Source organism: Triplophysa rosa, linkage group LG20 (genome assembly GCF_024868665.1).
Source record: "Triplophysa rosa linkage group LG20, Trosa_1v2, whole genome shotgun sequence".
Classification (NCBI taxonomy): Eukaryota; Metazoa; Chordata; class Actinopteri; order Cypriniformes; family Nemacheilidae; genus Triplophysa; species Triplophysa rosa.
In genome coordinates this window covers 5,728,489-5,743,079 of record NC_079909.1, presented here as the reverse complement: position 1 = coordinate 5,743,079, position 14,591 = coordinate 5,728,489, and the positions used below count along the sequence as shown (strand labels likewise).

Below are 14,591 nucleotides of genomic sequence, written 5' to 3'. Positions count from 1 at the left end.
AGCATAACGCCAACTAAACAGAAAACCTGCCCACAGGGAGAACGGATATAACACTCCACCAAAGGTCTACGGCCTTTGAAAGGAATAGTTCTCCAAATTATAAAAATGTTGTCATCGTTTACACACCTTCACGTAGTTCTGACTCAGAATGATATCTTTCGGCCGTAAAGCACGATGTTAGAAAAAATTCCAGAGTTGACCTTTTACATAAAGCGAAACTTTAAAGCTTTAAAAATCACAAACAGTAACGTTCCTACGACTTCAGAAGTCATTCAATCTGATTTTTGTGAAGAAGAGGTCAAAATTCAAGCCGTTTTTTACTCAAAATTTCTTATTTATTATATTTCCAATCATGGAAAAATGAGAAGAAAAATATATATATGAAGGTGACATTACAGATCATACATCACGTGACCCATTATGTAATTCAACAAAAACAGATCTGATATAAAACAACAACTAATTTGACGACATATGTAAACATTTTATGGTGATTTTTTGAAAATGTAATAATGTAATAATATGGAAGTAAATGACAAGATTTTAAATTTTGGGGTAAACAATTCGATTCAAAAAACAATTTAAACCTCTTCAAGGACTAAAATGACAAAATAAGAGTCTTAAAATGTGCACGAGTCCATGAGAAATGTCAAAGAGCGGAGACAGCGTGTGAAAGAATGCTTGTGGCAAGGACCGAGCCCGTGTGACCACTAAAGGCCGGATTCAGAAGGATTCAGAAGAACTGTCACTATCAGTTTCTGTTAATATCCGCTAATAGGCCCCGCAGTCATCCGTTAGCCAGAACTTTGGCCGTGTATAATGGTAATTAGATTTTCTTTTTGGGCTGTTGGCCGAACGCTTGTCAACATCCTGTCGCTGCAAAAACCCTCAAAGTGACACAGCCTAAAAGCCTTTTTTTTGGTTGTGCACCAAACAAACAACACACCGAGCATCTGGCAAACAAAATAAAACAAAACTAAAGAACGAACGAACGAACGATAAAAAACGTCAGATCCAATAAGACGAACACGAAACATCCTCTCAACGTTCGCTAACAGCTAGCTTAGCTTAGCAATTAGTCACTCCCTAATTACTTTCTAAAGTCTAGCAATGATTAAAAAAACGTGAAGGCATAATACATGGATTTGCCTTTGGGTCAGAACTTTAAATAATTCAAATCATCATTCTGGGGTAAATACAGAAGCATTACTAATGCATTTATTCATCAAATCTAGAAACGAATGCTAATCTAGTTGTATTATTTGGAAAAACAACATCTGCGTTTTCGACGACAAAAGTTAATTCGCAGCCACTTGTGGACCATCCTGAAGGAAATGAGATCTGGTACATCAATTCCGCCTCAGGAGTCAGGACTCTAGAGATGATGAAATACACACAAAAAAAAAACAGATGCGTACTCAAACTTGTGACTACTCTGTGGTGAATACATAGCTTTGTTTAAGCTGTGAATCAAAGTCCAGAGGCATTCATTTTTTTGTTTTTATTTACTTTTATTTTAAGCATTTATGGGCAATGCATGACATCACTTCATAAACGCATGACTTCTTTATTAACAAAGCTGGTCATTTGGCTAAAAACTACGGCTGAATGAAACAAGTGATATTTCTCTTGTGTAAAACATATCACAGACAGCTTTGACAATGCTAATAATACAAGAATGTAATTTTTGGGTTTGGATTCAATGGTTCTCAAACTTTTTCGTTGTAAGGCCCTCTTTGTGTAGAGTGCATCGCGGTGTGGCCCCTCAAATAAAGACTAATAATCGTAAACTATTTTTTATTAAACCAAAAACATTTTCAGTTATACAATGCTGAAACATCAATTATTTTGGTTGGTGGTCTTATTTTTCTGATGTTTGATTGGAAATCTATGGCCCCCCTGGATCCATCTTGGGGCCCCCAGTTTGAGAACCACTGATTTACACAGACACCAACACAGTCTGACTGCATGAATATTCTCTCTTATAAAAGAGTTTTGATTCATTGCCGCTGGACTTTGACTGAGAAACAGGTCTATTAAAAAAGGTTCAAAACCTTATTAAAATTAGCAGTACAGTTTCTTTTTTGTACTTTTGACATCCTAAAATTACCCATTAGTCACCCTGCTCACCAAATATCACCAGTGGCCATTACAAAAACCTCATCAACCACTATCAAAGAGTCCATGCAAATCACAAGAACGATTGCTTTAGTCACTGATAGAGATTGAAGACGCCTGTTTCACACGGCATCATTTTTCCTAAGTGTTGAGGGCGGCGGGTATTTAAAACCAAAATGTGTGTGTGTGTGTGTGTGTGTGTGCGTGCGTTGAGCTGGTTATCATTTTCTTTATTCTCCTCTCCTATCCGTTACTTTCTCCTCATCTCCTCTGTCACGCCTGGCCACTCTCCATTCCATTTCCCCGATGGCTCATCCATCGCCCCCTCCGGTGAGTGGCGAGCGGAGCCCGGGGTGATTAACGCAAGAAAGATGGCAGGACTGGCAGCGTAAATCCAGAGAGGTTTCAGGTGGAACACCGACGCTTGTCTCCACATGAGGGATGGAGGATGGGCTGGGCCAAACCCTTCCTGGAAGTGTTTTCTCTTTCCACTCGCTACACACTTTCAAAATCGACTAGGTGCGAGTTGTCTGAACACTGGTCTTAAAAGGCCAGTTCACCCAAAAATGAAAATTCTTTCATCATGTATTCACCCTCATGTCATTTTAAACCTGTCTGAGTTTCTTTCTTCTGCAGAACACAGAAGAAGATATTTTAAAGAATGTTGGTGACCGAACAACACTGACCCCCATTGCCTTCCATTGTATGGGCACAAAACAACATTTTTCAAAATATCTTCCTCCACAGAAGAAAGAGTCATATGGCTGTGAACCACATGGCGGTAAATAAATAATGACAGACTTTTTTACAGTCCTTTATTAAAGTAACTTGTTTTCAACAAAAAACTACCAAAGTCTTCCCAAAAACAGAGCCGTGGATTTTGCATTGCGACAGGAGCTCTGCTTACAGCAGGTGATTTGATACCCGACAATAACTGTCAAGAAAATATACAGTTGCAGGCAGTGAGTGTGACAGTTGTAGCTGTGGTGCTTTAAAAAGGATGAATTTAGAGATGCAACAAGAGGCCTTTAGCATGCTGACAGCATCACGCCGCATGCACGCTGCAAGCGCAGCAGGATCACGTGCTTGTAATATAGAACTTTGTTGAGACACAATGCGGTGCTCGCTTACAGCGTAGACACAATGAAACGGTTATCACACAAGTAATTGTTTATTTTACATCTTATAATAATATGATGCACATGAATAATTAGTAATAGTGGCACATACTGTACATTTTTAATTATTATTGGTGTGTTGATGCTTGCCAATGCCAATAAAGTACTGAGATAAAGAGAAACAGAGAGAGAGCGAGAGAGAGAAAAATGGAATGCATGGAGAAGTACAGAGAATCCAAATGTTCCCATGGGCGTGAGAGCAGAAACCCATCTGTCGGACATCTGGTTGTGGAAGTGAAAGACCTTCAGCACGCTGGTCGTGAAATCTTGCATTTGGCGGGAAAAACTGCTAAGAACATGCAAACATACACGCGCTCTCATTCGACGGAACTGAACGCAGAACAGGGGAAAGTGCAGTACGTCAAAGAGAGCCAATCCAGTCAAATCTAACTTAGCCATTAGCGCTAGTCAAGGTAGAGTGAACCATCAAAGACAGAAGGCAGCCAGTAAAGGCAGTCACAGCTGTCAAACAGCAATGAAATGAAAAATAATTTCTACTCAAGGGTTTGATTTCACGCTTGTATATTGAACTGCCATGCGGACTGTGCTTGATCTTAATGTCTGCTACGCTCTCTTTGCAGCGCGGATGGCTTTTCATAATGCCACACGAAAGATAAAGAGAGGAAATGCAAAACAAACGTGCTTTTCACCATGATAATTACTCTTTTGCGATGGCATTTACACGTGTCAATGTTCTCGTGATATGATTATAGTGATCTGCACAACTGATGTTCACAATAAGTCGTGGCTAAGGGCATAATGTGAAACATAACATGCTTTTTATTTATGGCAATAGTTATAAAGAGAGACATTTTCAAATGACAGGCACAACCTCTGAATTTGAAAGAAACCTTATTTTACAAAATAAAGTGGAAAACTGTACGTCTACAGTGATTAGAATCTAGTGCACATTAGGGCAATGTTAAAGAGACAATTAACTTAAAAAAATAATTACTTATGAATTTTTTTTATTATTTATTCACCCTCATGTCATTCCAAACTTGTATGACTTTCGTTTCGTTTGAAGAATGTTAGTAACCAAACACCATTGGACCCTATTGACTTCCATTGTACGGATACAAAGCCACTGAGACATTTCACAAAATATCTTCTTTTGTGTCATATACGGGTTTTGAACCACTTGAGGGTGGTTACTTGGCGAACTATCCTGAACACGCAAGAACAAAATGCATAGCAGATTTCCATAAACAGCTGTTTTTAGCAAGATGCATTCATAAAGTGTTACAAGTTGAAGGGATATCATTCTTACGTGTCCCGGAATGAAACGCGACACCTTTTATCATTTATCTTTTCTTTAAAGAAATAGTTAAATTAGGCAGGAACGTGATTAAAAACTGCAGCGAATCGAGGCAGATGCTTATCACAGTCAACTGAAAATAGAGAAGCCTCATTTGAAAGCAATTACAACCGATAACTGTTGTGTAAGTGAACCGAACGCTCCCTAATGTTTCTACAACATGCTCATTACGATACTGTGAACTCTTTAGCACTTTAGCCTCGATTATGACCGAATAATCAATACGAAAATAAATGAACGTTAAGTGTTTACTATTCATTTACCCTGGAGTAAACGGTGGTCAATGGTAGTAGTCAAAAGTGCCCCAGAACTGTTTGTTTTCCTAAATCCTTCAAAATATCTTCTTTATAAAGCTATTTTTCCAACTATGGTAGTCAATAGTGGCCAAGAAGTGTTTGGTTACCAGCATTCTTCCAAATATCTTTCTCGGTGTACATCAATTGAGAAAGACATAATGAAACCTGAAAGTCCACATGCTATCAGAATTCTCCAATGGCTGTCACAGGATGAAAGCGGTCACATGTGCGCATCACGCGTGTATAAAACGTTATCCTCTCATCCGCTGCACAGATCCTGAGTGACTCTTCCGAGTGGAATAAATCAGTATTGGGAGACAGTGATCACAAACCATTTACAACGCACACTCGATACAGGCTTGACTGATGACACTACAGATTTCTAAAGTGCTGGAAAGAAATCGGGAATCTTGCCAATTCGAGAACGGGGGGAGGGAGCAAATCCTGAAAAGCATCGTACTTTAAACAGCTTCCCCAGAAGTAAGACAAATTGGGCAGCGCGGTGCAGTCCGCAGAGTGTGTCTCGCTCGCTCTCTCAGTGGAAGCGGCCTGCGTCCTCCCAAGCATTAAACTGGAAAAACCAACTACACTGCAAAAATTTAATGAGAAGACTCACAAGTCTGACCTAACACTGGCTCACTGACACAATGCTCCTTGGTATGTGGTTATTTTCCTTTTCGCTGCGGAAGCAGAGGAAGTATCAAGGGGCCGTAACTGGTCTGGCCCGAACGGCCGAGGCCCTAATGCAACACTAATGCATTGTGTCTGTGAAAATGGGTGTTCTGAATACGTGGCCGTGCTTCTCAGAAACGCCACGGAATTACCTAATTTATATGGCCTCTGTAGGACCGGGCTCGCAAAGAAATAATTTGGCACTGCAATTTCCCAGGCTGATGTGATATATAGAGGGTGTCTAATAGTTAGCCTCGCTCCATTTTGATGCTTTTTCTGGTTAGTTTTACCTCAATTTGTAGTACAAATTACTTGGGGAGAATTAGACATACCAAAGGGAATGAACTGTCAAGCGAAACCATTAGTCTACAATTCCCTGTGTGACGAGCGCACAAACACCACCCGAAAGCATGAATCATTAAAGGGGTCATATGGCGTGAATACGTGTTTTTCTGTGTCTTTGGTGTGTTATAAGTTGCCCATGCATGTATTAGACATGTAAAATTGCAAAAATGAAAGTGTCGGAACAAAAGATGCATTCTATCTAAAAGCGAATGCTCACCCAGACCTGCCTGAAACGCCTCGTGTAACCACACCCCCACAAATCCACGTCAGTTGGTGGTATGATTTGACTAAGACCGCCCAAATGTATACGCAAGTAATGTGGGTGTACCTGTCAGTACAATTGCTGATGTTCCAAATATGGTAAGAGGCGTTACACTTCCGTCACATGCTTGCAGTATTCGACCAATCACTACGCACTGGTTAACTGGCCAATCATAGCACACCTCGCTTTCCATAGCGATGAGCTTTGTTAAAAATCTGTGCATTTCAGAGAGGCAGGGCAAAGAGGAGATACAAACATGCACGGTATGTGGAAAATACAGCATTTTTGAACCTTAAATCGTGTATACACATTACATTACATCTAAAACAATCGATAATATTCGTTTTAGCCTTGTCATATGACCCCTTTAAGGCTGAACTGCGGCAGCCTGATACAATTTAAAGGGATAGTTCACCTCAAAATGAAAATTCTTTTATTTATTCACCCTCATGTCATTTCAAACTTTCTTTGCAGAACACGAAAGAAGATATTTTGAGTAACATTGGTAACCCAGCAACATTGGCCCCTATTGACTTCCACTGTGTGCACACAAAACCACTGCGACTCACAATATCTTCTTTTGTGTTTAAACAACGATGTGGATGAATAAATGACAGAATTTTTATTTTTGGGTGAATATCTCTTTACAGTTCATCTATCACAACCCAGCAAACACAGTATGTTTTGAAGACGTCACCTGCTAGTCTTAATTTGGTCTGTGCGATTACTTTGCGACCAAGTTTCTGAGGACGTCTTGGTAAAGTTCCATTTTTTGGATCTTGGCTGAAGTCCCAGAAACGCTGTGGCCACGTCCTCAAATAACGTTGTGAATTAATCCTAATTAAATTAGATAAACTATGTTAACAACATGCCCATTTGGTCGCTGAGAAGTAGACCTACTCGTCACGTCCCAGTAACATTATTTGGTACATCGCTCCTAGGGTCTGGTTCAGTACATCTTGGAATGTTCTGTAATCACGACGAATATGGGAATCACAAAGTTATGTTGGTGGTAAATTATTTGGTTTGTCACTGGAATGAATATGGGAAGTAGGCTTGTCCACAGCCCTGTTCCAAATGGTACCCTCAGCTCTTGTGGTCCTCCACATAGACCACACCTTGCCGCATGGGCTGATGGGTACTTGTCCGAAGAGATGTCAGCATCAATGTCCTAGAAGCTTCTGAAAGCTCTGAAAACCAAGGGTGCAAATCAAGGGTGCACAGGGGCCACAAGAGACACTTGAAAACTCCTTTCTGAAAGCTAAAATAACAAATTGAAGACCCTGCGATATTGATGGACGTGCAGTAGCGAAGGCCATGTGACCAAGTGCGTTATTTAGGCTAGACAAAAATCCAACAGCCATCCACTTTACCCTGATTCGCAGCCATTACTCCTCACGAAGAAACCAGATTTTAGCTAAGTCTTTTAGGTTACTTGAAAATGACATGCAGGTGTGTTTGATTAGGGTTGGAGCTAAAATCTGCACGAAAACAGTACTCCAGAACCGATGTTGTCCATCCTGAGGTACAGCGATGGATTTCACAAGTTGCCTCTCAATAATCACTTTCTACACCCTTAGCAATGAAGCACATCAATGCTGCACGTTTTTGTTCTCTTTGTAAATATTTGATCAAGGTACAAAACCATTCTCAGTCTGAAGACTGCAAAGCATTGCTTGGTTTTAGAATTGCCAGGTGCAAGAGTGAGGAAAACTAACGTCTTGAATGCATAAAGAGGGGCTAAAGGGAAAAAAAATAATTTAAGGAGTATTGCGCGGGCTTGCGAAAAGTGATACGATGATGGATGAAGTTTAGCACTCCGCCACAAAAGCCTTGATTGATCGGCTCGATAAACCGCAGAATTAATGCAGCACATAAGCTTGAGCAGAGGAATTAAGGAATGGTCCGCATTGCGTAAAGCCAACACGAATGTATAATTTTTATGGTCAAAAGGATTCACGACAAACACTCCCTCTAGTGGCCAAGAAGAGAATTAGCGTTATGGCAACATCGTCATGTTGTGTCTGGAATACTCTTGGACCGCAACATCTGTCTGGGTGAAATGCGCACTGCCCATGATGGATTTCGCAACACCCACTTCAGCTCATCAGATTGTAATTAATTTCTTTCTAATTAATCCATCCATCACTTGTTTACTTTTAATACTAAGAAACGCCAACTGTATTTTATTTCAATGCCACAGGCACGTTTTTCATTTGTGATGTGTTTCGGTCCTTTCAAAAGGCCGTACGTGCCGTATCAAGCCTGGGGATTGTGGGTATGAGGATGAGGAACCGGCATTTAAATTGTAGAGGGCCGGCAGCCGCTATACGTTATTAATGGAGAGACTTTCGCGTCAGTTTCTTTATACTCCTCTAATTATGACCTTAGAGAGGGATACGGGGCAAGCAGGAGTACGAGGCGCTAGAGGGGGGCCGGTTATGTGGAAGGAGAATTAGCGCTTAAGTCTCCCAGCGGCTCAAAGGTTTCTTTCGTCTCCTGGCAAACCGTTCCAGCCCCCATTACTGTGCCAAATGAAAATCTTTTGAGAACCTCCAGTCTGGGAGAAAGAGAGAGTTAGAAAGAGAGAGCAATGAAAGAGTGGCGAAAGCCAATATTAAGAAAATCTGAGAGAAAGCACAGCCAAAGTACACAGCTTTGGTCCCCCGCCGACGACCACAACCGAACTGCAATGACTAAACCTATCGCAGTTTCCTAATTCAGACAGGACTAATTAAGAAAAAGTGGCGGACGGTAACAGCAGAAGGTTGCTGTGAATTAGAACGTTGTGCGTTACAAAAAGCATTTAACATCATTTTATGACACAGGATAAAAGGCATTTGGAAAAAATGCCAATCTAGATGCCAGGTCTTTACAAAGGCAGTTTTTATCAAACCAAGGTGGATTTAACGCTCTTCTAGACACAGCGACTCCAAACAACAAAAAAGGCATCACATAAGATACATATTTGTCTTTGCAGCAATGGTACTGCAAGACATTAGTAGGAATACGCTACTATTTCATTTCTAACACTAAATCTGATGTTACGTTGTTAATATACCCCGAAAATGTTTGGTTAGGTGTAATGGAACGCGAAACTTCTCATAATAACCCACCATCCTGGCATTGCCAGCGCCACGCTCTACCATCCGAGCTACAGGAACAAATCATTTTCATTAAGGATTCATTAATCATTTATACATCTATTTCGAAGACAGCATCCACCAGCATGCTTCATGAACGTCCACTTCATTTAGTGCTTGGCACACACTGAGAATTGGTTGCCGGTGGAGATGAGCAGAGAATGTACCAGCACGAGCACACGCTCACGTCTCCCTCAAGATTATTCAGGAAAACCGTGATGCGTCTTGCACTTCCGAGCACCTACACTGCTCTCAATTCATTCACAACAGCTCACACGAAAGCGTTGTGGAGAAACAGTGTGCGGTAATGTAAAGAACAGCTGTTTAGTTTAACTGTGTCTGTTCGGCGAGCTGACAGCAAAATCAGAAGAGGGAAGCAATTAAAGCAGAATTCTCAGTAATAGAAACGCATTCGTTGCATTAAGTCAGCAATCTGGGAGGCGAGGGGTCGGGCAAGACTGTGAGAATTTAATTGTCATCCCTGCTTTAGAAAACCAAACCAGCTCCATCTAAATGAAAAAAACTGAGATTTTGTGGTTAACGCACGAGGTTGACACGTTGTGCTTTAGTGCTTGTGGGTTGCCCGATCTGCAACAAAACTAGCTTTAGGACTAAAATACGTCCCCAAACTTAAAATATATGTCACTCTCATAACTCAAATATATATGCATTACATACAATGTCTTCTTGAAAATCACTAAATAGTAGTAATTAGAAACACATTGTTTTCATAAATAACTTCATCTTATGTTAAAAGGAAACTAATGAACAACAGCTGATAAATAAAATAAATCCACATTTAACCCACGGAATAAAAAATTATCCACGCAACAGGATCTAGCAACCCTGCTTGTGCGGGCAGAGAGATTGTTTCCTGTTCTTTCTGCATCAAATAAATTTCAATGAAGTAAAATGTTTTACCAAATTGCTTTAAAAACTATGAAATTGTAATATTATAATTAAACTATGAAATTATAATATTATAAAAATATAATAAAAGTATAATATAATATAAAATAATAATAACGATATAATTATATTACAATAACGTTCGAGTCATTTAATACAGAAATTAACAAGCTGTAACAAACCGAACAGGATGTATCATCGAAGAAAAAATGGTTCTCATTTCCTTGCACCGCACATTGTTAACACGCTACACACAGCGCACACACAACACCACCGAAAACTGGGAACCTGACAGACCCCCGCACGGTTAACTGTCCCTGCAGCCCTATCTTTTAATCAATATATTAGCGGAGCCAGGCAACGATGACAGCCTCCGAGACTGATAAAGTGACCTGGCGAACATTAAGGCAGCTTTGGTCACCCAGCCGGACAGATAACGGCTGGAGCAAAGAGAGATGATGATGATGATAATGTTGTTACAGGGGACGCCAGTGCATCCAATCCAACCCAAATGTCAGCTCCGGCTATCTCACTCCTGAGACCGAGCCCACATCTTAAGTGCTCCTCGATTCCGAACGGACGCTTTGCAAATTATCCTTTTCTATTAGACAGAGAAATGGCTCCTCGCCCACATAAAAGCGAATCAAAACGCCAGGAACCGTGAGGCCTCTTACGAGATTTGAATACCATTGTGGTCTTCGTTGCGTGGCGTGAGAGAAATAACCACGAAGAAATCCTCGCCTGGCTATCAGTGCTTTCTTTCAATGATCAGAAAAATATATTTTTGTGTGTTCTCATATCCCAAACTCAGAAAACACAAGCAGGATATTTTGTGCTTGCCATTTTTATCATTCAGCATAATGCCTCTTTATTATCGGGTCCAAAGAGTGCTAGTTTTTTTTTTTAGTCATCCATCACTCCAGCGGCTAGTTCAGCTGGACTGTAGTGAGATGAGCATTGCCTGGGGCCAACAGACGCCCCGCAGAGAGATTCTTTCCTCCCTCTCGTCAGCTTCTTCTCCTGCACCGTCAGCAAACTGGCCATTATTGGAGGCTCAAGTGTGCAGACACTTGTTTCCCACTGGCATGACAGAAAGAAAGAAAGAAAGAAAGAAAGAAAGAAAGAAAGAAAGAAAGAAAGAAAGAAAGAAAGAAAGAAAGAAAGAAAGAAAGAAAGTTGCACAGTTCTCCCTTTTCAGCGTGTCGGTTTATGTCACTGCCCGGGCGGCAGATCCACAGCCTGCTTGTCTTTCCACAGCAATGGTTCTATTAAAAACAGGTCTATCAGACACAGATAAGTGAACAAATGTCACCGAACTAAAAAGACCCGTTTCTGTCAGAAAGCAAAGAGAGGAGGGCAGATGACAGAAAGCGAGCGTGTTAAACTTCTCCTCTTTGTTCTACGATAACTTCATTTCTCTCTCACCTTCGACAACAAACCAAAAGCGTGCATGTTTATCTCTCACAGAAACGCATTCTTTGACTCACGGACGTCAGAGAGATGCAAACAGAGAAACGGACATAAAAGACTGTCAATAATGTCCACAACCTTCAAGCATTTGCCCTTTGGCGGCTATGTGTTATTCATGGAGCATCCATCACAGCGCTGATGAAATCTCTCGCCTGTTTGGGATGCAGGGACGTGGACGGTTCTTCGTGCCGTCGGTGCACAAGCGCTCACCCCCACGTCCGCGGCATCCCTGAGCACCCTGCTCTCGCCGTTTCGGTTCACATAGAATCTGGGATGAAAACTAGTGGCAGTAAAATCCAGAGTACATTTTGACTGATGTGCAGTACCCAATGCTCCATAAACCATAAAGGTATTACACAGTGTTAATATTGGTTAATCCGTGACTGCGATTGACCATCAATGAACTCATTTTCTTACATATGCAAAACTGGGAAATACGCCGTACATTTGATTACGCAAACCTCATCAAGTCTTCCAGAAGTAGGTCAGCTATAGCGTAAATTTACATTTGGAGATGTATTAGAAGTGCATGTACTGAGAATGGCTGGAACGTTGAGGCATAACGTGTTCTGGCAGTTTAATAAGATTTCCAAACATACAAAAGCTTTGAATGCACACATACGCTTAAAACCTAATAGCAAGCTCAGATGTAATCATAGATCCTGTTAGCTTTCATTCGCATGGACATGTAAAGCTCTTAAGCTTATTATTTATGAATAAGGCTTTAGCATTTACTGACTATTATCGAAAACTTTTGCTTTTGTTAGTAATACAGTTGCCGCATGTGTTGTTTCTTATAGAAGCAAATACAAGCAGCAAAAGCATTTTAATGCAGCTGTTCTGCTTTCATGTCTGATACCAGAGACTCATATACTACAAAGCATCACGATCTTTATGCCTTCAGCTTTACATAAACACTCTTGAAAATAGGTAGAGCTTATCGCTCTCATGCTGGAAATGTCTTGGAGCTTCATTCCACTGCTGTATATCATCACAACACAACCGAAGAACTGTCAGTTACACACTCAAGGTCATTTCAAATAAGACACTGTCAAATATTTATACCATATTGGCCTTTTATTTTAACCCCCAAATGAAATTCTCACTGATAGTGGGGCCACTCTGAGAATTCACATTCAAAGCATCATCCCAACTTGATTCATCCCGTTCATATGATCAATCAATAAATAATAATCTTTTTCCCTAACAGACTCCAGAAACCACCGAGCTTCTCTGTGGTGATGAGAAACATATGCATAAATGTCTTTCTTACGCATGTGCGTCATAATAACTTGAATTCCTCTTCGCCTGTAAGACTAGCACACGGTTCATTCACAGGAGAAATCACGTTAAAAAGTCGTTCAGATATGAAATGCTGTCATGTTGTTTAAACTATTCAAATATATATTGAATTGATTAAACTGAATTCAAATAGGTTACTGCGAGACACGTACGTGCGAAAGGTAGTTTTATTTATTAAAAGGTATTATTTCTTTCAATAAACGATGTTCACGTATTGTTAAGAAATAACGGGATTCTGTCACGCGCTTATAAATAACAGCATCGGGTCATGTGTGAAAGCTGCAACATTGTACTCATCACATTAATAGACGTCATAATGCGTTTTAAAATTCTGTGACACTTTAACGCGCGACCGTGTTGGTTCTGACGATTCATGACTTGGGAGTGTAAAAAAAAACGTGATTTATTTCAAGATATTCTTGTCTTCTCGTGATACACAGCAACTAGTATGTTTAATTTCTACACACACAACGTGAAATCCCGTAACAGATCGTAATGATAGATCGACTGGTTTGTAACACGCAAAAACGGTAATCCTCGTTTCCCAACACAACATGAACTTACCGGGATGACCGTGCGCCCACCGGAGCACGAGCGCGGAGAAAAGCAGAGGCGGTATCCACCACCAGCAGCAGCGGCAGCGCGGTCGCAGTAACCTCCGCATGTCACACTGTATACATGGAGAGCTGGAAATAAGGCAACTGTTGACAGAGTTATCCTCCCGATGAGCGACAAACTCCCGCGAAACAAGCGACGTAAACGCGCGAGATGCGTTTATGCGCGCAAAGAAGTTCTCGCAAGCGAAAACCGGGCGCCTCTTTTTGCGAGTCCTTCGTTGAGATTTTACTTTTCAAGTTCGACCGAGCCAACGCAAACAGTTTTTCTTTCTCTCTCTCTCTCTCTCTCTCTCTCTCTCTCTCTCTTAAACGACTGGGCTTGTAGTCCAGAGGAAAAACATTTCTTGAGACATGTGGATGGTCGGTGTGTGGAGAACGAGAGCGATCTCAGAGAAGCGGTAGTCCATGCATCAGGCAGAAAACACAGAGAGAAGAGTTGGAGCAGCTCTGGAAGCTTTCCATTCCGCCATCCAGGAAGTAGCGCATGAGCCGAAGTCTGGCAGAGACTTTAAAACAGAGAGAGAGAGGGAGAGAGAGAGAGAGAGAGAGAGAGAGAGAGAGAGAGAGAGAGAGAGAGGACTCGAGAGAGTAAGCGAGCTTTCCGCTGGATCCTAGCGCCGACTGCGGCCGTTGTCTGTATGTGCACAAATGCGCGCTCCCTTTTCTTTTTCCTTTATCTCTTATAACCAAAGATATAATTATTTCGATACTAATAGGGTATTTTTATTTATTTACTTTGTTTGTTTCATTGGCTGTATAGATTAATAAAACATGCAGACTTTGTCCTTTTTTTCTTTATAATTTTTTAGCCTATCTTTTTCACTTTTTTCATTTTTCACTTTTTTTCAAAAGTACAATCACTGTTAAAGAGAAGATAGATGGTGGGCAATGTGGGATTCCTTTGAAAGTTTTCTAGGCATACATGAATAAGTTGTGTAAACTTTGCCCTGTCTGTAACTGT

General features: G+C 40.8%; 1 protein-coding gene across 1 annotated transcript in view; it reads right to left on the bottom strand.

The window, feature by feature from the left end:
• The window catches only part of ptprga (protein tyrosine phosphatase receptor type Ga), a 236,808-nt gene extending 222,688 nt beyond the window's left edge, over positions 1-14,120 (bottom strand). Inside the window, exon 1 of the mRNA XM_057361532.1 lies at positions 13,578-14,120. Coding sequence (XP_057217515.1) covers positions 13,578-13,677 — 100 coding nt within the window. The 5' untranslated portion in view covers positions 13,678-14,120. The remainder of the gene's footprint in view (positions 1-13,577) is intronic.
• Positions 14,121-14,591: the final 471 nt, after the last annotated feature.